Raw genomic sequence first — 20320 nt, 5'->3', positions numbered from 1 at the left:
CTTTTGCAAAGTCAACCAAACCTCAATTTATAGCCACGCCTCACTCCGCAACTGACACCTTCCCTCCACCTATCAGATCACATAGCTGTGCGAGTCCTTGTGTTTTTACAGCCAATCATAGTCTTCAAGGGGAGGAGTTCTTCTGTTTGCTGGTTGCTAACGAGAAGATGTTGCGCGTTATTATTGACTGAACGGAATATTTACACCATGCAGTGAAAACCAAGGACAGTGGTCGAACTATCTTCTTTCCCTAGTTGGTATTTTGGATGAGGGACATTGCATCGGTGAAGGTTTATTGGCTAATACAGGAGTTGTATCGCTTTGTTGTGAACGTTTATTTTTCAGTACATCATGATGGGGAGAAAGATGAGGGCTGTTTTACTGAGGTTTCAGTGTATCAGTTTTAGACCGTATTTTTAACGCAGTTTTCCTGCGTAATGTACGTCTTCACCTGCTGTGTTTTTGCTATTTAGTCACCTAGCTAACCTAACCTGTTCCCATTGGAGATATCACTAGTTCATCCCGTTACGTTCAGATTTATTGTACACTCGCTCGCCATCTCCGTGTCCGTCTTGAGAGCTTGGTAGATTGCCTTGAACTGGAGTTGGAGTTATCAGCAGAAATCTGAACAGGAGGACGGTAAGCTTGTATAGCGTCTTATTTTTTACATTTTAGGTAGTCTAGCTAGCTAGCAAATTTGTCAGTTTATTAGAGAATTTAATGTATAATTTAAAATTGAACACAATTGACAGATGTCGGGATCTTAAGTTGCACCAAAAGGTGATGAATTACATATTTTGGACCAACTGCCTCTTTTGCAACGTTGTAGGCCTACAGTAGCTGGTCTAGCTACACAATAGTTACAGCAGATTCAGTTAATCTATGTATCTCTATCTTGGTCCCATAACACATAGTTGGCCTACATTTTTAGGGAGTCAAGCTCAACTAAACAGCCTCGTCAAGCGGCGTCATATTTGTGTAATCTAATAGGCCTATTGATAATGCGGCTTTGGTAAACGATGGTAAAAAAAATATCCCCATCTACTGCCAATATAGCATAAGGTGTGTACTCTTGCTGGTTGCCCAGGGAAACAAACAACACAATAAAGGGATTTGCTAACAGGTCAAGCCGTGGAGTTGCTCCTGATTTCAACTGACGAGGGGAGAGAGAAATACAGAGAGAGATATACACAGAGCTAAAAACAGAGAGAAGGACTAATGATATAACATGGATGTTACCTGGCAGGTCAGGATGCACACCACTCGTAGTCCCTCGTCCGTCCAGGTGGGCCTTGCAGGGGATGCTCTGGACCTTAGCCTGGCTGGTTCCCAGCTCTCTGTGACCCGCCGGCCCAGCAGCGCCTCTCCAGGCAAACACTTCACCCGCTCAGTGTCCGTGACGGTGGCCAGCGAGGGCCGGGGCAAACGCAACACACTGGTGAGCCCAACAAAAAAAAAATCCTGGTTGTTTTTCTGAAACGTGAGATCCTGCATGCTTTGTCATTCAGCGTGTGTAATGCCCCTAACTAACTTTTCTCGTAAACCACCTGTAGTAACCTGTAGTAACTGGCAGCATATGCCACAGTGGCCTCAGTTTATTGAATTCAATAGACAAATAGAACCTAATACAATCTGGACATGCTATGATTTCCGCCTCTGTTTCATCCGTAGAGTGACGTTGGGTTTGGAAGCTCTCGCTCCATCAAGAATCTGAGGAGGTCTAACAGCACCACTCAGGTGAACCAGCAGACCAGCATCAGTCTCAGGTACAGAAACTCACTTCTGTCACTCTGTAGTTCTGGGAGTATCTCCTAAAGTGCAGGTACATGTGTAAACATGGAACATCCTTGTGCTGGTCTCAGAACTCAAAACACACCTGTCAGCGTCGCTGTCACAACACGGAACATCCTCAAAAACACTCTCGATGTGGTTATCGTCTGGAGTTACGTGACGCCCATTCCCCCCCCCCCCCCCCGACATGTTGATGCACAGACGGTGTGTTTGGTATCCTCTGCACCTTAGACGCAGTTGGAGGCGCAGGAGGGAAGGACGCGTCAGATATTCCCCATCACACGATGGCGCATGTCGCAGGGGGGGGGGGTTCTCTCTCCTCAGCAAGCAACAGCTGGCCTCCATGACTCTCCTCCACAGGGACAATGGGCATTGTGTCTAGGCAACTGCTGCAGGAGAGAGGGGGAGAGGGAAAGAGAGAGAGAGAGACAGAGAGGAGGTGTGAGGGGGTATAGAGAGAGAGAGAGAGAGACAGAGAGAGAGAGAGAGAGAGAGAGAGAGAGAGACAGAGAGGAGGAGTGAGGGGGTATAGAGAGAGAGACAGAGAGGAGGAGTGAGGGGGTATAGAGAGAGGGGGGGCCCTGGGGGCCCCTGCTTTGTCAGAGGTTAGAGGGGAAGGGCCCTGGGGTCAGGTTACCCTCCGCCAGGAGCCAGTGAAAGGAGAAGTGTGTGCACCACCGAGATTCTATTGTACGGCAGCTGCTGTTCCCCCCCCCCCACCCCACCCCCACCTCAGCCCCCTCCAGCCCCCGCTGCCCTGTCAACCACTGCCTCCTGGGATGCAGGAGTAGGGGCTTAAACTAAGGACAATCTAATACCCCTCTCCACCCCCGACTCTCCCCGGTTCTTTCAGAGCTGTCATTGCCCTCCCACACCCCGCCACACCCCACCCACCCCACAACCATCAGTCACTGGTAAAGGGAAGCGTAGAGGAATGTGCAGCTTGAATGACTGTTGTCGGATTGCTTTTCATTGGGCCAGCTGGCTGTAACCCCCACACCTCCCTTTACATGTACACACACACACACACCGATACACACACACGCACACACACACACGGTCCCCATGCAGGCCTTATCACAGACCCAGGCCAGACTAGTTAGTGGTTAGTGGTGGGGTGCTGTGGGGGGAGCTGGTGTTGGAGCGATGAATGACAGGTCGTCGGCATCAACATGCGTGTATGCGTCTGCACGGAACCCTCACGATGGAAGTCTGCTCACCCTGTTGACAGAGGCTCCGCTGCATACGGAATTCCGTTACGGGGGGGGGAGGGGGGTTGGAAGGCAAACCACATGTAGGCTTGTGCAGCTGTCATGACAAGCGTTTAATCACAAAAGCTTCGACTCAAGGCCACGCTTAAGGGCCCTTGCTTTGTGGCTGGGGTCTGTTTTAATTGTGTGTTGTAGCATTAAGCCCTTGTTGAAGGAGGGGAGACATTGAGCTAGTAAGCCTTGCGCCATATCTCAAATGATTGCTTTTCGCACACAAATACACTGTTTAACCCAATTAAAGCGTGAGTTCCAAATATTTTCGTTTAACATAACGGTCCCCGAAACGGTAGCTAGCTTGCTTAGTAAGCTGCTGGGATAAGTTACCTGGCATTAAACTCGAAGCAATTCTGCTACCATGCTAATGTTCCTTGCTAGACTTCTAGTACATTCTGAAGCCATACTAAAGCGTTTGTCGTGTAGTTTTTGTCTTTCGGAAAATATTCAATTGGAATGTTAGAATCAAATATATGCGACGTTCCGTGCGGCGCCCACTTTATAACGCTCACATACTGTATATGTGACGCTACTCATTTATGGGTGAAATAAACACCCACACCTTTCTCTTTGTGTGTGCTAGTGAGGACCAGACGGAGGATTTTCTAGCCCTGTTTGACAGTAGTACAGACGGCCGCAGGAAGCTGGCCAGCCTCAGCAAGGCCTCACCAGACCGCACCACCTGGAACATTCTGGTACCACACACCGCACCAAACAACTTACAACTGTCATATAGCCCGGAGCTCTACCTGTTGGAATTTAGTACGATAACTAAACTCCATTGCTTAAAGATGTTTTTTTTTTTTTTTTTGCAAAGTTACATTAGTGAAAAATGTAAAAAAAAAAAAAAATCTCAGTAATTTCTTGTGACGGTGTCTGAGGTTAGCATCGTTTTGTTGAGTCACAGTGATGGTACCAATGTGTGTGTCATCCCCTCCCCCAGGACGACCAGCCACGAGTCTTCCCCCTCCCCTCCCCGCTCCCTTCCAGCTCTCGCAGCACCGGCAGCGTAGACTCTCCCACGGGCCTGAAGAAGCGGGAACCCGACCCTGCGGTGCTAGCTGCCAACTTCACCGCCAACAACAGGTGGGCACTAGGAGGCCTGTTCTGGCCTCCCGCCACACAGCTGGGAGGTGGGCTCACAACCACACAGCCTCCAGCAGTTCCAACATCCACCCTGACTGACAAACGACTTCCAAGGAACATTCTAGACTCCTGCCTGCTGCTCTGGTTTCATTCCTGATGGTTGATACTCCCCTCAGGGTTAAACTCCATGAATTCCTGTCTTTTGGCAACTGGCTCCCCCCCCCCCCCCCCTGTGTAATCTGTCATATGGAAAAACACAGCATGTTCGGCTGTGTTGCTACTCCGGTGTCACTCTAACTGAGGGCTGTCAAACAGCCTCAGGGTCCCCAAGCCATGAATAAGAGTCCCCATGTAGTTTGTGAGTTATTCAAACAGCAAATGAACCGCGTGATTGATTTAGAAATACAGTATCTTAAAAAAAAACTAACAAAAAAAATAATTCTTTATGGATTTTAGTTGTAGAACTAGTGAAAATAGGGCTTCTAGCCAGTCACTGTAGTGTCTGCATTTTGCAACCTCTCCAGGTTGTGTCTCCCAGCTGCCTCCCTGCAGACTGTGTTGACATTTTGCCCATTTCTTTCAGGAGCAACAAGGGAGCTGTTGGGAACTCTGTCACCACCATCTTACACAACAACTACTCAGACAAACCCCTCACCCCCAAGAGCTCCAACCAGAAGCCCTCCTTCAAGTACGCCTCAAAGATCTTTTTTTTCAATCCTTTCACCAACACCTCGTCAAAAGTGTTCACATGAGTGTCGAGGGGACACTTTGGGACACCAAACCATGAGTTCTAGTCACGAGCCGGAGTAGATATATATGTATGAGTCAGATGGCGGAAGTTGTGTCCTGACGAGAATGTCCCTGTACTTAACTGTAAGTTGCTCTGGATAAGAGCGTCTGCTAAATGACTAAATGTAAAATATATGTATTTCTTCTTTATGCTCATTCAGCAACATCCTCAAAGCCACGGGAAACGACGAAGGCACCTTGGAGAACGGTTCCGTCACCAAGTCCCAGAAGAACTTCTCGTCCTCGTCGTCCACCTCCAACAACAAGGCTGGGGCCCGGGCAGGCAGCCCTGGCACACCCCGCAGAAGGGGGGTCACCGAGGAGGAGGCTGAGAGGTCAGAGTCCCCTCAGCCTCTGCTTGGCACCTGTGCGAATGCTCCTGTGTTCACCTGTATCTTGTGGATGTGTTCTTACCGAAGTGTGTGTTCTCAGGTTCATCCAGCAGGTGAACCAAGCTGCGGTGGCCATCCAGCGCTGGTACAGGCGCCATGCCAGGAGGCAGCATGCCAGCCTGGCCGCCCTGACACGGGTCCTCACCACCAAGAGAAAGGTATCTGCCTCTCTCTCTCTCTCTCTCTCTCTCTCTCTCTCTCTCTCTCTCTCTCTCTCTCTCTCTCTCTCTCTCTCTCTCTCTCTCTCTCTCTCTCTCTCTCTCTCTCTCTCTCTCTCTCTCTCTCTCTCTCTCTCTCTCTCTCTCTCTCTCTCTCTCTCTCTCTCTCTCTCTCTCTCTCTCTCTCTCTCTCTCTCTCTCTCTCTCTCTCTCTCTCTCTCTCTCTCTCTCTCTCTGCCTCTCTCCTCTCTCTCTCTCTCTCTGCTCTCTCTCTCTCTCTCTCTCTCTCTCTCTCTCTCTCTCTCTCTCTCTCTCTCTCCATCTATCTGGTATGAACCCTTCTGGTGTTGCTCTCCCCTGTAGGAGCGAGAACAGAGAGCAGAGGAAGAACGATCCCCAGAGGGGCAGAAGACGAAAGAGGAGGACAGGAAGAAGATCCGTGAGGAGAAGGCTCGTCTGGCACGCCTCGCAGCCATACAGGTCCAAAACATAATGACAGACATGCTGCGTCAGATCAATATCTTATGAATCCTTCTGCGCTCTTCTCTGATTTGAACCATTTTAGCATTGCTAAAGAAATGAGCCAAGCGTCCCTAAATGTTACGGGCTCTACCAAAAATCACATCCAAGCGCGCTGTAGAAGCCCGGCCCGGGCTCTGCCTGTGTAACGCTGCCCCCTGCTGGTGTGTTTCAGGAGCTGCAGCAGAAGAGGGCTCAGCGGGCTGCGGAGGTGCAGCGCTCCGCCCAGGAGGAGCTGGACACACTGAGGCATGCTGGGAAGGTGGGCCGCAGGAGACCCCCCAGGAGCACCCCCAGCAACCTCAGCCCCACCTCCCCCGTCGACATCAAGGCCAAGAACACAGGTACATTAGGGGGTCAGATGGCTGAGCGGTTAGGGAATGGGGTTATTAATCAGAAAGTTGCCGGTTCGATTCCCGTCCGTGCAAAATTACGTTGCGTCCTTGGGCTAGGCACTTCACCCTACTTACCTCAGGGGGAATGTCCCTGTACTTACTGTAAGTCGCTCTGGATGAGAGCGTCTGCTAAATGTAAATGTTAGCGCGCCCTGGGGGTTCCATGCCGGCTGGGTCTGCTGGGTCACTGAGGAGGAGGAGGAGCGTGTAGAGGCTCGTTTCTTCTGGTCGTTTGGTTTTTCAATGTTCCGTTTCCTCCTCAGACTCCAACGTGAACGCAGCGTCCGATCTGGATGACCTCACATCCTCCCCTGCTCCGTCCAATCGCAGAGGTTCTCAGTGTTCCCAGGTAACCATCTGAGAAAGGCAGAAGTGAAATCTGGTTATCTCCTTCTGTAAGCAAGGAGGAGGAGGAGGAGGAGGAGGAGGAGGAGGAGGGGAAAGGAAAACCGAGTAGAGCAGAGTACAGGAAAGCATAAGCAGAGTACGGTAGCGTATAGTAGAGTCCTCATCACGTACTTTATCAATGATGCAATTTTTTCTTTTATTTTTTTATTTTTTCGAAAGTATATTTTTAGACCTTTTTTTCACACAACACAACAAGTTTCCCGTTTTTTTGAAACTTTTTATTTGAAATAATCTTTTTCCAAAAAGATTCTTTCCTTTTAGAAACTTTTCATCTGTTTCCGTGTGTGTACCACTGAGAGACACATCATTGTGTTGTACAGTTGTGCACTGACAACAAACTGTATCGATATTGATCGATATGGATGTTTTGCATCCCAGGAGATCCTGCTGAGGTCTGTGAGTGTGGAGGACCAGCGACAGGGCGCGCCGTCGAGCAGAGCCCAGTCCAAGACCACCCTGAATGACCTGCTGGACACCCTGAAGCTGCTGGAGGAGGAGCCGGAGAGGCTGTCCGAGCCCAAGAGCTTCCTGAAGGACAAGTACTCCTGGATAGATGAGGTGAGGCAGGCTGCCTGGCACGCACACGCTCTCTAGAGCAGCCTTCCTCAGCCCTGCTCCTCAGGAACCCCCTGCCCTGCATGCCCTACATGTCTCCCTGCTCCCACCTTTGGGTTAGCGTGACGCTAAGCGTGCGTGTGCGTGCGTGTGTGTGTCTCGCAGGATGGGGACTCCACCTCCCTGACCACAGACAACCTGGAGCGTCACGGCCAGCTCATCCAGGCCCCTGTGCTGGTGGACGGGGCCGCGGTGCTGCCTGCTGGGGGCGCCCTGCTGCCTGACGGGGGCGCCCTGCTGTCGGAGGCCAAGCTCCAGAGCATCATGAGCTTCTTGGATGAGATGGAGAAGTCGGAGCAGGAGAGGCCTCGCTCCGTCACCTCCGGCTCCCACAGAGAGGTGAGCTGTGGGGGGGGGGGGGGTGATCACGTATACTTATTATATCTAATGACATAAGCATTAGCAGCTTGGTCATTTCTATTCGATATACGACGGAGACAAGACCTTCCCCGAATTTCCTCCGGTCTCGATAAAGTTAAAATGTTCAATACTTGACGATGGAGTCTCCGCCTACCCGGATCACCAGGGCTCTCCATGCGTCTGACTCAGCGTAGCGTTTGTTCATGAAGCACCTTGACGGTAGTGTGGGGTTGAGGCGTGACATGGTGCCTGTGTTCCCCCGGCAGGTGCTGCTGTCGGAGGAGGAGCAGGCAGGGGTGGAGCTGGCGGGGGTGGAGCAGGCCTCGGCCACCGCTGCCGAGGTCACCAGCTCCATGATGAGACTGAAACTGGAGCTGGACGAGAAGAGACGCACAGTCAACATGCTGCAGACGGCTCTGGTGAGAATACACACACACTACCACACACACACACACACACACACTACTACCACACATCAATTCATTTAATCTCCATCACTCCTTCCCTCCATCTCTTCCATCTCGCTCTCTTTCTCCTTCCTTCCTTCCTTCCTTCCTTCCTTCCTTCCTTCCTTCCTTCCTTCCTTCCTTCCTTCCTTCCTTCCTTCCTTCCTTCCTTCCTTCCTTCCTTCCTCCCTCCCTGCCTCCCTGCCTCCCTCCCTCCCTCCCTCCCTCCCTCCCTCCCTCCCTCCCTCCCTCCCTCCCTCCCTCCCTCCCTCCCTCCCTCCCTCCCTCCCTCCCTCCCTCCCTCCCTCCCTCCCTCCCTCCCTCCCTCCCTCCCTCCCTCCCTCCCCCAGGCCCAGCAGAGGGAGTTGACAGTCAGGCATGTGAAGGAGACAGAGAAGGAGCTCCACAGGAGCTTCCAGCAGCAGAAGGATCAGTACGAGGCCACCATCCAGAGACACTTGGCCTTCATCGACCAGGTGCACACACACACACACACACTCACACCCACACACACACACACACAGACACACACACAGACACACACAGACACACACACAGACACACACGCACGCACGCACGCACACTATTATTGAAACATGCCTAATAGAGGTGTTGCCAAGTGTGATGATTTACTAAAGTGTGATTCTCTCTCTCTCTCTTCCCTCTCTCTCTCTCTCTCTCTCTCTCTCTCTCTCTCTCTCTCTCTCTCTCTCTCTCTTCCCTCTCTCTCTCTCTCTCTCTCTTCCCTCTCTCTCTCTCTCTCTCTCTCTCTCTTCCCTCTCTCTCTCCCCTCTCTCTCTCTCCCCTCTCTCTCTCTCTCTCTCTCTCTCTCTCTCTCTCCCCTCTCTCTCTCTAGTTGATAGACGATAAGAAGGCCCTGAGCGAGAGCTGTGAGGGTGTAGTGACAGAGCTCAAGCAAGTGGATCAGAAATACACCAAGAAGATCGCCCAGATGCAGGAGCAACATGAAATGGTACGAGCAGCCCTCCCTGCCTGCGGTGGCTCTGACCCGCTCTGCCCACCAGGGGGCGAGCCTGGGCTGCCCCGCTCTGTGTCTGGACCCAGCTGGCCAGGGGACGCTCCTCTCTAACAGCGTTATCTCCACCACTCGTGTGACTGCATGTGCCATGCTTTCTGTGCTGCTACTGTTGCTTTTTAATCTGTCTCTGTCTCTCTCTCCCGTCTTACTGTGTCCTTCTATGTCTCGTCTTCCTGGCTCTAGGTGTGGCAAATTCTGGGTCCCTTGTGCGAGGTAACATTTTTTTCCCCCCTAACCTCCCCCCCCCCCCCCTTCATTCTGTTCATTCATGTCGTCTTCATCATCACTCCATCTTTCCTCTCTCTCTCTCCTCCGTTTGTCCTCCGTCTCCATCGTGGGGACAGTGTGTCTGCATGTCCACTTGTCTTGTGTGTCTTGGAACGCAGCTTCTACCCAGCCTTGCTCTCCCCCCCAGAACCATAGCACCAAACACAGGTTAGCTAACCCTAACCAGCCTTGCTCTCCCCCCAGAACCATAGCACCAAACACAGGTTAGCTAACCCTAACCCTGTCCTGCCCTGGGTGACGACACCCCTCCTGACCCCTCTGTCCCTCACGTCTCTGTTGGTCACATGACCTTCCCACCCCCAGGTCACCCCGCTGCCCAACTCCTGCCCTGGGTCACTCGGCGTGGGGGTGGGTGGGTGGCGAGACGGCCAACCTTTATTTGATCCTTAATCCCTGACCCCTGATCCCTTCTTCCTCCCCCCTCCCCCCCGCAGGAGATCAAGAAGCTGAAGGAGCTCATGAGTGCCACTGAGAAGGTCCGTCGGGAGAAGTGGATCGACGAGAAGACCAAGAAGATTAAAGAGATCACCGTCAAAGGTGGGCCGGGTGGGACACACAGGGCTGTGCAATTCTTCTGGCCATTTTAGCCCGCAAGGATGGTTAGAGGGAGTGAGGGAATTAAGGATGGATGGAAGGAAGGAAGCGGGCGTCCTGGTGTTGACCGGTGCCTGGCGCTGTGTTGCAGGTCTGGAGCCGGAGATCCAGAAGCTGATCTCCAAACACAAGCAGGAGCTGAAGAAGCTGCGAGTGCTGCACCAGGCGGAGCTGCTGCAGGCGGACGAGAGGGCGGCCCAGCGCTACGTCCAGCAGAGCGAGCTGCTCCGCACACAGCTGGAGAGGGACAGGGACGAGCTGGGCCAGAGAGAGAGGGAGCTGGCCAAGCAGAGGTGAATGTGGGGACTCTCTCACACACACACATTGACATTTATTCATTTTAGCAGACGCTTTTATCCAAAGCGACTTCCAAGAGAGACACACACACACTCACCCACACACACTCACATACACACACTTACATACACATACCTACTATTCACACACTCACGCTCTATCTGTCTCTCTCACACACAGACCTGCACACGCACACACACACACGCGCACTCACGCACACACACACACACACACACACACGCGCACACACGCACACACACGCACACACACGCACACACGCGCACACACGCGCACACACGCACACACACACGCGCACACACGCACACACACACGCACACACACGCACACACACACACACGCACTCACACACACGCACACACACGCACACACACACGCACACACACACACACACGCACTCACACACACGCACACACACGCACACACGCACTCACACACACGCACACACACACACACACACACACACACACACACACGCACACACACACAGGGTCCAAAAAGGTGAGACTTCATTGGGACAGTAGAAAGCCAGAAAGCCAGAAAGCCAAGTGTTTTGTCATAAGCTCTTTGTAACATTGGAAAACCATGTTGGAAAACATCATTCGGTGGTCCATAAACTCTGTCATTAATTACACACACATCAAATAAAATAATGTATCTTGAATAAGTTATTGTTCTCAGACTTTTAGACCTAACCTTACTCTACTCTACTACATTCTATATAGGAACATAGTGCACACATACTCTTCTGTCTAACAAACACATGTAGACTCCTTTTATTCTACCACTTCATCTCTCTGGCCCGCTCACCCTCTCTCTAAATGGAGACTGCACAGTAAACCTACAGTTCCATGTTTATACTTCCCTGTTTCTGAAATATGTCATGTGTGTGTGTGTGTGTGTGTGGAAAGTCTGCTCTCCAGTAGCCTGGTATTTACCACACTGTTCTATTTCTGGGGCCGCTACAGTCATGCTCCTGCCCTGTGATAAGAAAGGGAGGGAGAGAGGGAGGGATATCCATTTTCAAAAGTGAGCCAGACAGAGACAGGAAGAGCGATAGACAGAGAGAGAGAGACAGAGAGAGAGAGACAGAGAGAGAGAGACAGAGAGAGAGAGACAGAGAGAGAGAGAGACAGAGAGACAGAGAGAGAGAGACAGTCAGAGAGACAGGCAGAGAGACAGGCAGAGAGACAGGCAGAGAGACAGGCAGAGAGACAGGCAGAGAGACAGGCAGGACCCCAGTGTTGATTCAGATATGAACCTACTGTTCTGTGGCAAACATTAACAATGTCCTTAAAAATGTCTTGTCAACTGAATTTGCTTGTGGAGCAGCACTGTTTTTATATTGTAGACTCTGGGATCAAGATTTGATTTCCTGTTCAGAACAGCTATCACTGACCTGTGTGTGTGTGTGTGTGTGTCAGGTTTGAGAAGCAGTTGCAGGAGGAGGAGATGTCCCTTCAGCAGCAGAGGAGGCGTCTTTACAAGGAGGTGGCCGAGGAGAAGGAGAGACTCGCCCAGCTGGCTGCCAGGTAAGGTCAAAGGTCACCCACACAGGAAGTAGCCTTGGACACACATGACCCAGCACTGACCCCCAACAGCACCTCAACAGGCCCTTAAGGCCCCACGCCGGGCCCTGGTGCCTGCCCATCCTAAACACAGTCATCCGTTTGTGAAGCTGTGGTGTGTGGCTGCTGTGTGTCGCCGCCCTGCAGGCAGCGCGGGGAACTGGAGGAGCTGCGGAGGCAGCTGGAGGACAACAGCTCGCTGGCGGGCCGCGCCCTGCGGGACGAGCTAGACAAGAGCAGGGAGGAGCAGGAGAGAAGGCACCAGGTGGGACCGCAGCCTCCAGCCTCCATCATGAGGGGGCTGCAGCCTCCACCATGAGGGAGCTGCAGCCTCCAGCCTCCACCATGAGGGAGCTGCAGCCTCCAGCGTCCACCATGAGGGGGCTGCAGGCTGACTGCGGAGCCACAGAGGGCAGGACGTAACTGTGTGCCTGTGTGTGTGTCTTGGTGCTTCTAGGTTGAGATGAAGGCATTGAGAGAACGTCTGGAAATTGAGAAGCAGACCTGGGAGGAGAACTACATGAAGAAGGAGGTGTGTGTGTGTGCGAGTATCTGTGTTGTCTGGGGTCAGATGGCTGAGCGGTTAGGGAATCGGGCTAGTAATGAGAAGGTTGCCGGTTCGACTCCCAGCGTGCAAAATGACGTTGTGTCCTTGAGGAAAACACTTCACCCTACTTGCCTCAGGGGAATGTCACTGTACTTACTGTAAGTCGCTCTGGGTAAGAGTGACCAAATGACTAAATGTAAATATGTTATCTGTCTTGTCTGTATGATAAACACAGCATACCATACAGACCAGACAGTCTTGTTAGTTACCGTATCCTTGCCTCCTCCCCATCATCAGTTAACCACTAAGCAGGATGTGAGGTCCTCTAACCTCCTCAGTATATGGCACCTGTGGTTCTGCTTAGTTTATTGACACAGATGGGCTTCTACTGGAAGGGTTTTCACTCTGTTAACGATTCAGTTGACTGACATCGTGGCAGTTCTCTTGCCCCCCTGCCCCTCCTCCTCTTCCCCGCCCCTCCTCTTCTCTCCTTCTGTCCCCCGCCCCCTCCTCCTCTCTCCCCCTGCCCCCTCCTCCTCCTCCCCTCCCCCACCCCTCCTCCTCCTCTCTGCCTCTGGAAACCGCATGACCACATCACTTCAGTGCCCTGCCCTGGTGTTGGGCTGCTGTGTGTGTGTGTGTGTGTGTGTGTGTGTGTGTGTGTGTGTGTGTGTGTGTGTGTGTGTGTGTGTGTGTGTGTGTGTGTGTGTGTGTGTGTGTGTGTGTGTGTGTGTAGGGGTGTGGTTCACTGTGTGTGTGTCTCTCTACAGGAAGCGTGGCTGCTCAGTCGAGAGAGGGAGCTGAAAGAGGAAGTGCGGCGAGGGCGGGACAAAGAGATCGAGCTGGCCATTCAGAGACTGGAGGAGGAGACCAGCGGGGCCAGGGACGAGTGTGAAAGGGCGGCTGACAACAGGTGTGTGTGTGTCTGTGTGTGTGACTTGACCCACTCTCATACATTAACATTTAAACATTTAGCAGACGCTCTTAACCAGAGCAACTGACAGTAACTACAGGGACATTCTCCCTGAGGCGAGTAGGGTGAAGTGCCTTGCCCAAGGACACAACATCATTTGTCATTTGCATCTGCTAAATGACTAAATGTGTGTGTCTGTGTGTGTGTGTGTGTGTCTGTGTGTGTGTGTGTGTTTCAGGGTGAAGCGCGTGAGGGAGAAGTTTGAGGCAGAGCTGCGGGAGCTGGAGCGCTCAGAGCGGGCGGCGCTGGAGAAGCAGCAGGAGGTGAAGAAGAGGCAGGTGGAGACGGAGGGAGAGCTCATCCACCTGCAAGCCCTCCTCAGACAGAGAGAGCAGGAGGTGGAGCACATCAGCCAGGTAACATCCTGCACCCCTCTCACACCCTGCACCCCTCCCACGCCCTGCACCCCTCCCACATCCTGCACCCCTCCCACACCCTGCACTCCTCCCATACCCTGCACCCCTCCCACATCCTGCACCCCTCCCACATCCTGCACCCCTCCCACACCCTGCACCCCTCCCACATCCTGCACCCCTCCCACACCCTGCACCCCTCCCACACCCTGCACCCCTCCCACACCCTGTACCCCTCCCACATCCTGCACCCCTCCCACATCCTGCACCCCTCCCACATCCTGCACCCCTCCCACATCCTGCACCCCTCCCACATCCTGTACCCCTCCCACATCCTGCACCCCTCCCACACCCTGCACCCCTCCACCATCACCCTGAACCCCTCCCACACCCTGCACCCCTCCCACATCCTGCACCCCTCCACCATCACCCTGAACCCCTCCCACACCCTGCACCCCTCCCACACCCTGCCCCCCTCCACCATCACCCTGCACCATCACCCTCCACCATCACAGTTCACTCACTCAATCGAGAAGCAAGCAGTTCCCCAGCAGGGCTGTAAAGATCCGGTAATACAATACTCCTATAGGGTGAACACCAAGCACCGGACTGGGGTCCAGACATCAGAGATGGAATCATTGAAACCCCCTCCCCCCACCCCTCTCTCTCATCCCCTTCCCCTCCCCCCACCCTCTCGCTCCCCTCCCCCGTGCCAGGCGAGAGACAAGCTGGCGGAGGAGCGGCGTAGCTTGGCGGAGGTGATCCGGGAGGAGTTTGCGGAGCGCCTGGTGTCCACGGAGGAGGAGAACCGCCGGGTGAAGATGGAGGTGTCGGAGGTGCGAGCCCGCCTCCGCCTGGAGGTGGAGAGGGTGACCCGGGAGAAGGAGGAGGAGCTGGCAGAGGTCCACCACCGGTAAGGGGGCACCAGGGGGTGGCTCAGTCACAGCTGTTAACTGACCAAGATATATCAAAGACACAGTGACAGCTGTGTAATCACTCGACCTCTCGGCTGAGACAATCAGTTACTTTTACGGGGTCCAAACACCACATATTCCACATACCGTCACACATACTAAGGCCCACGCCCATCTTTTTGATCGTGGAAAGACCAGCTTCTGAATGTGTTTGTACTCTCCTCTTGCTTGCTTTGCCAGTGTGAAGTCGGCCATTTTGAAGAAGGAAGAGACTGTCAGCAGCCTCCGCAAGCAGCATGAGGTGACTGGCCTCTTCTATTCTCTCCTGGCCTCTTCTAATCTCTCCTGGCCTCTTATATTCTCTCATGGCCTCTTTTACTCTCTCATGGCCTCTTCTATTCTCTCCTGGCCTCTTAAAATCTCTCCTGGCCTCTTCTAATCTCTCCTGGCCTCTGTTATTCTCTCTTGGCCCCTGCTATTCTCTGCTGGCCTCTTTTATTCTCTCCTGGCCTCTTCTATTCTCTGCTGGCCTCTTTTATTCTCTCATGGCCTCTTTTATTCTCTCCTGGCCCCTGCTATTCTCTGCTGGCCTCTTCTAGTCTCTCCTGGCCTCTGTTTTTCTCTCCTGGCCTCCAAGAGCTTCATGTGGGGCTGAGCCTCGTTTAAAAACGAGGAAGCCAAGCGATTGCCTGAACAAACCTCTCTTCTCTCCTGATAGGCTGCGCTGAAGAGGGCGGACCACCTTGAGGCCTTGTTGGAGCAGCAGAGGAAGCAGCTGCTGGAGAAATGAGCAGCTTTGGGGGCCGGACTTCCTCCTCCACCAGCCCTCGCCGCGGCGTCTGCCGCTGTGCTGCTCGTTTTTCTTTCCTTCCATTTCTTCTAGTAGGGAATGCAGGGGGGGAGGGAGGGAACAGACACGGTGAGGTGCATCAGGCTACTTTGTCTGCAACAACATGGACAGACATTCTACCCACTGCCAGGAGCAACACATGCAGACCCTCGTTCCTCCTCCCCCCACCCTACAGACCTGGCACAGGGAGGAAACCCTCCTCTTCAGCTCACGAAGAGACTGACACCAGAGGAGAGCAGCTCCAGATGTTGCCCACGCCCTAATGGGCCTCTGCTCACGGCTGTTTTCACATGCCGGAAGCCAGGGGAGGGGGCTGTGAGGGGTAGTTTCTCCTCACGATGCCCACACACACACACACACACACACACACCCCTGGAGTCAGGAGTGGGAGAGTTGTCGCTGTGGTACGAAGCGGAGCCTCGCTGCTCTTTTGTGTGCCAGTTACAGATGTCTTTTGTCCCGCTGTTCCCTCTGGGGCTAGTGCTAATTACAGAGGCTCTGTCTTGCTAGCTACACCCCACCCTCCACCCCCCTCCACCCCTCAGCTGCCCCCCCCACAAGCCCAGCAAAGCTCTGACAGATCTGCTAAGCATTAACCAAGTTAAATATATAAAGAGGCCAGGTCACTAACCTTGGTTTACATGCAGTTGTAGTGAGAGTGAGCCAGGAAGTAGATAGAAGGAACCAGGAAAGGTTTTTGGAGAAATGTAAACGGAAGGTTTTTTTAATGTAATTTATAGGAGGCTGATGGAAACGATTTGAAGGTAAAGGAACATGGTAACCCTATAGTTGGGCGGTGGGGGTTCAGAGAACCATGGAGGTGTGTGTTTCCGAGGGGTTTGTTTGAACGTGGGAGAAGAGGAAGGAGGATTGAGGAATGTGCATAGGAAGTGTTTAGGATTAGGAAAGTAGAGACTGGGACTTAGTGGGGTATGGGGGGAGGGGGGGGCACAAGGCATGCTGCTGGTGGTGGTTTCATATAGCCAGATCTGGGTTAAAAGCCTTGTGGGCTTCACTATAGCCTGAGGGAACACTGAGCACAAACCTCCTGCAGCTCTGACAGTGGAGGCTCTGACAGTGGAGGCCTTGACAGAGGAGGCCTTGACAGAGGAGGCCTTGACAGAGGAGGCCTTGACAGGGGGGCTTGAAACCCCTCCACCCTAAACCTCAGGGGTGGGGTTCCCAGCCCCTTCTCTCTCTCTGTCTGTCTCTCTCTCTGTCTGTCTCTCTGTCTCTCTCTCTCTCTGTCTGTCTCTCTCTCTGTCTGTCTCTCTCTCTCTCTGTCTGTCTCTCTCTCTGTCTGTCTCTCTGTCTCTCTCTCTGTCTGTCTGTCTCTCTCTCTGTCTGTCTGTCTCTCTCTCTCTCTCTCTCTGTCTCTGTCTCTCTCTGTCTCTCTCTCTGTCTGTCTGTCTCTCTCTCTCTCGGTCTGTCTCTCTCTGTCTCTCTCTCTGTCTGTCTGTCTCTCTCTCTCTCTGTCTGTCTCTCTCTGTCTCTCTCTCTGTCTGTCTGTCTGTCTCTCTCTCTCTCTGTCTGTCTCTCTCTGTCTCTCTCTCTGTCTGTCTATCTCTCTCTCTCTGTCTGTCTGTCTGTTACTGCAGGGTCATGTGTTTTTCTTTTTTTATTTGTTTTCTAAGGCCTGTTTTAACCTCTTAAAATGGTTTTTCTTTCTTTTCAGTGTGCCACAAAATCTTGAAACTGTATGTTTATAAGTTTCTTTCAAACATCTTGATGAGGTGATGAGGGTGGAGCTGGAGTTGGGTCAATGCCTCAGTCAAATTCCTGCCAGTTCAGTAATGTAACAGAAAAGTTGTGTCATTCCTGTTGTCTTGCCCCAAATCAGCCCATTGCTCTAAACTTTTAAATGTACATTTTTTTTATTTATTAATCAGTCTCCCTGGTGTTCTCTCTGTTTTAAGTGCTGGGCCAGAAGGAACGATCCCAGCACAAGAGTGTCTTAAACTGAAACACCAAGCCAATTCAATGTTGAACTGCTACAGTTTTAGTTAGGTTCCGCCATTTCAGGCTTGAGTACAGTAAATCTTCCTGATTTGATAAACCTATAGTCAGAACCCCGATGTGACGTTCTCTTTGAAGTGTAGTCTCGAGCGGGTTGTGGGTTTTGTTAAAGGAGTTATCATTAGCATTAGCATAGCTACTGTAGTTGTCTGTGGGCTCACCAATAGCAGTGCCTTGTGGTTAGACACCTCCTCATATTGAATGGAGGTATTCTACTTGACCCACCCCACATTTCAGTTGCCGGACTGACAAAATCCCCCCCCGCCCCCCCTTTGGCTCTACGCTAGTTCTAGAAAGGAAAGAGATATTTTCCACAGCTTTTGGTGTCGTTCACGTGTGACTGTGGTTGTGAGGTCCTAGGAGCCTTACATGACGAAGACATGGGCCCCAGCCGTCCCTCAGACTGTTGGCACAGCCTCCAGGGTCACACGCCTGTTGCCCAGGAGGTTGGTGGCAGCACGGTTGGCATTTCTCGCACATGCCAGTCCCACGTACTCATATGAGTCCAGGCTTTGTGTGTGTGTATTTGACTGGGGTCAATCATCTTTTTCTGTCCCAAGATGGCCGAGATTTAACTCCCACACACCACACAGCCGTGTTGTTTTACGTGTAACATTATACACAAATCTTCCTGGCTCTGTTTGTTTTAATTTCAATATGTTTTGATGTTTTTGTTGAGTTTTATTATTATTATTATTATTCATGGACAGGGTTTGAACTGCAAAGAAATGTCAACTGATCCTGTCTAAAGAAAATAAACAGTTTATTAGAAGAACCCTAACTTCTGTTTGTCCTTATATATCCTAATCCAGGATCACCATGTTGTAGCCTATTAAGGTGAGGGTTTGGAGGGCAAAGGCTCTGTATGGCTCCGCTCCTGCATGTAACAGAAAACTACCTGCCAGTTAACTAACTCCTGCTGTTATTAGAGAAGTGGTTATTGTATGTGTCTGCTGTTTGGGTTCAGGCGTAGACAGTGTCTGACAGCTGTCTGTTCCACACAGCGCTCTGTCGGTCTCCGTCTCGACTTGGTTCCACTATATAGTTGTCGTTATCGTTGTGGTGTGGATTCTATTTACAACAGCTATTGTTGTCAATATAAAACAATTCTTAAAACTGTATCTTTATAGTTCTAGTTGTCGTATCATCCTTGGTGTGAACTAGCCAGAAAGGTGTTACAATACATACGCTGCAGCTACTCAAAAACATCTCAAATTAGATGATCTGCCATGCACTAATTATCTACCTTAAGCTAGCAGACTGACTTTGATGTTAAAACGATGCCTGCACTCCTTGACATTGGATGCAGTATGTCGAGTATGTGGTTAACCGGTCCACTCTTTCTCCAATCTTCTTCCCCCTCTACGCAATTCCCTGACTATTAGAACAACCTCAAGGTGTGTATTGAAATGCTTTGCTCTTCTCTAGAAGGTTTTCTTTCAAAGAGGGAATCAACCCTTGAGGAGCACACTGCCTTCTGACACTGTCTGTACCCTGTGACCCCACTAGACATCAAGGTTCCTGCTGTCTCTGCTGGGAAGAAGGCAAGAGCAGAAAGAGAGAGATGGGGTGGTAGGGGGAGAGAGAGGAAGAGAGAGAGAAGGGGTGGTAGGGGGAGAGGAAGAGAGAGAAGGGGTGGTAGGGGGAGAGAGAGGAAGAGAGAGAAGGGGTGGTAGGGGGAGAGAGAGGAAGAGAGAGAGAAGGGGTGGTAGGGGGAGAGGAAGAGAGAGAGAAGGGGTGGTAGGGGGAGAGAGAGGAAGAGAGAGAGAAGGGGTGGTCAGGGGGAGAGAGAGGAAGAGAGAGAGAAGGGGTGGTAGGGGGAGAGAGAGGAAGAGAGAGAGAATGGGCTGGTATGGGGAGAGAGAGGAATAGAGAGAGAAGGGGTGGTAGGGGGAGAGAGAGGAAGAGAGAGAGAAGGGGTGGTAGGGGGAGAGAGAGGAGAGAGAGAGAAGGGGTGGTAGGGGGAGAGAGAGGAAGAGAGAGAGAAGGGGTGGTAGGGGGAGAGAGAGGAAGAGAGAGAGAAGGGGTGGTAGGGAAAGAGGAAGAGAGAGAGAAGGGGTGGTAGGGGGAGAGAGAGGAAGAGAGAGAGAAGGGGTGGTAGAGAGAGAGAGGAAGAGCGTTAGAGAGAGGGAAGGGGGCCCTGGTTCCTGGTTGTGAGGGCTGATAACTTGTGGTAAGGATAAACCTTGTGTGTCTGTTCTGTGTGATAATAAAGCTTCCAGGAGGTCTGGAGAAACACCCTTTCCTAACCTTCAGAGAAACTTTCGCACACTTTCATGTTATGACATGCCCCTTCTGAGGGCTTGTGTGTGTGTGTGTGTGTGTGTGTGTGTGTGTGTGTGTGTGTGTGTGTGTGTGTGTGTGTGTGTGTGTGTGTGTGTGTGTGTGTGTGTGTCCATCAGAATGTTTTCATGTCTGTAATTTAGAGGCCCCTTGCCTTGTGTACCTTGTGATCTTCGCAGGCGTTTTTTGGACCTGTTAGCCTATAAATGACTGTTTGGACCCTGTGGTTGGGGACCTGCTGTTCTGTACGTTCTGGATGTGTCCCTCTTCCAACACACCTGAATTCAATTGAATGTGTTGTCATCAACCTCTGCAGAAGCCTTACAACAACCCGTGCATTTGAATCAGGTGTGCTG

The 20320-nt window shown here is 52.0% G+C and overlaps 1 protein-coding gene across 2 annotated transcripts; it reads left to right on the top strand.

Annotated features, from left to right (window-relative positions):
- Positions 1-150: 150 nt before the first annotated feature.
- cep131 (centrosomal protein 131) lies at positions 151-16205 on the top strand. Of its 2 annotated transcripts, XM_084670716.1 has the most exons (27): positions 151-639; positions 1247-1438; positions 1672-1766; positions 3640-3751; positions 4000-4142; positions 4726-4830; positions 5093-5266; positions 5364-5481; positions 5845-5961; positions 6176-6344; positions 6659-6744; positions 7182-7361; positions 7524-7757; positions 8045-8197; positions 8575-8700; positions 9081-9197; positions 9447-9476; positions 9986-10088; positions 10237-10438; positions 11885-11992; positions 12176-12293; positions 12486-12560; positions 13346-13488; positions 13727-13904; positions 14618-14814; positions 15056-15116; positions 15534-16205. In XM_084670716.1, exons 2-27 carry the CDS (start codon positions 1253-1255, stop codon positions 15603-15605), a joined length of 3402 nt encoding a protein of 1133 aa, XP_084526842.1. In that variant the 5' UTR covers positions 151-639; positions 1247-1252; the 3' UTR covers positions 15606-16205. The 2 variants fall into 2 exon arrangements, with proteins under 2 accessions (XP_084526842.1, XP_084526843.1); XM_084670717.1 differs by lacking the exon at positions 9447-9476.
- Positions 16206-20320: the final 4115 nt, after the last annotated feature.

This window comes from Hypomesus nipponensis, chromosome 13, assembly GCF_054491055.1.
Source record: "Hypomesus nipponensis isolate SF chromosome 13, ASM5449105v1, whole genome shotgun sequence".
NCBI lineage: Eukaryota > Metazoa > Chordata > Actinopteri > Osmeriformes > Osmeridae > Hypomesus > Hypomesus nipponensis.
Note: the sequence above shows the minus strand (reverse complement) of the source record. Positions and strands in the feature narration are given on the sequence as shown.

What these genes read in the sequence shown, in the direction of transcription:
- cep131 (XM_084670716.1), top strand. Translation starts at nt 1,253, where the DNA reads ATGCACACCACTCGTAGTCCCTCGTCCGTCCAGGTGGGCCTTGCAGGG. An exon ending in GGGGCAAACGCAACACACTG is followed by an intron (nt 1,439 to 1,671) that starts GTGAGCCCAACA and finishes TTTCATCCGTAG; the next exon opens with AGTGACGTTGGGTTTGGAAG. An exon ending in CATCAAGGCCAAGAACACAG is followed by an intron (nt 6,345 to 6,658) that starts GTACATTAGGGG and finishes TTTCCTCCTCAG; the next exon opens with ACTCCAACGTGAACGCAGCG.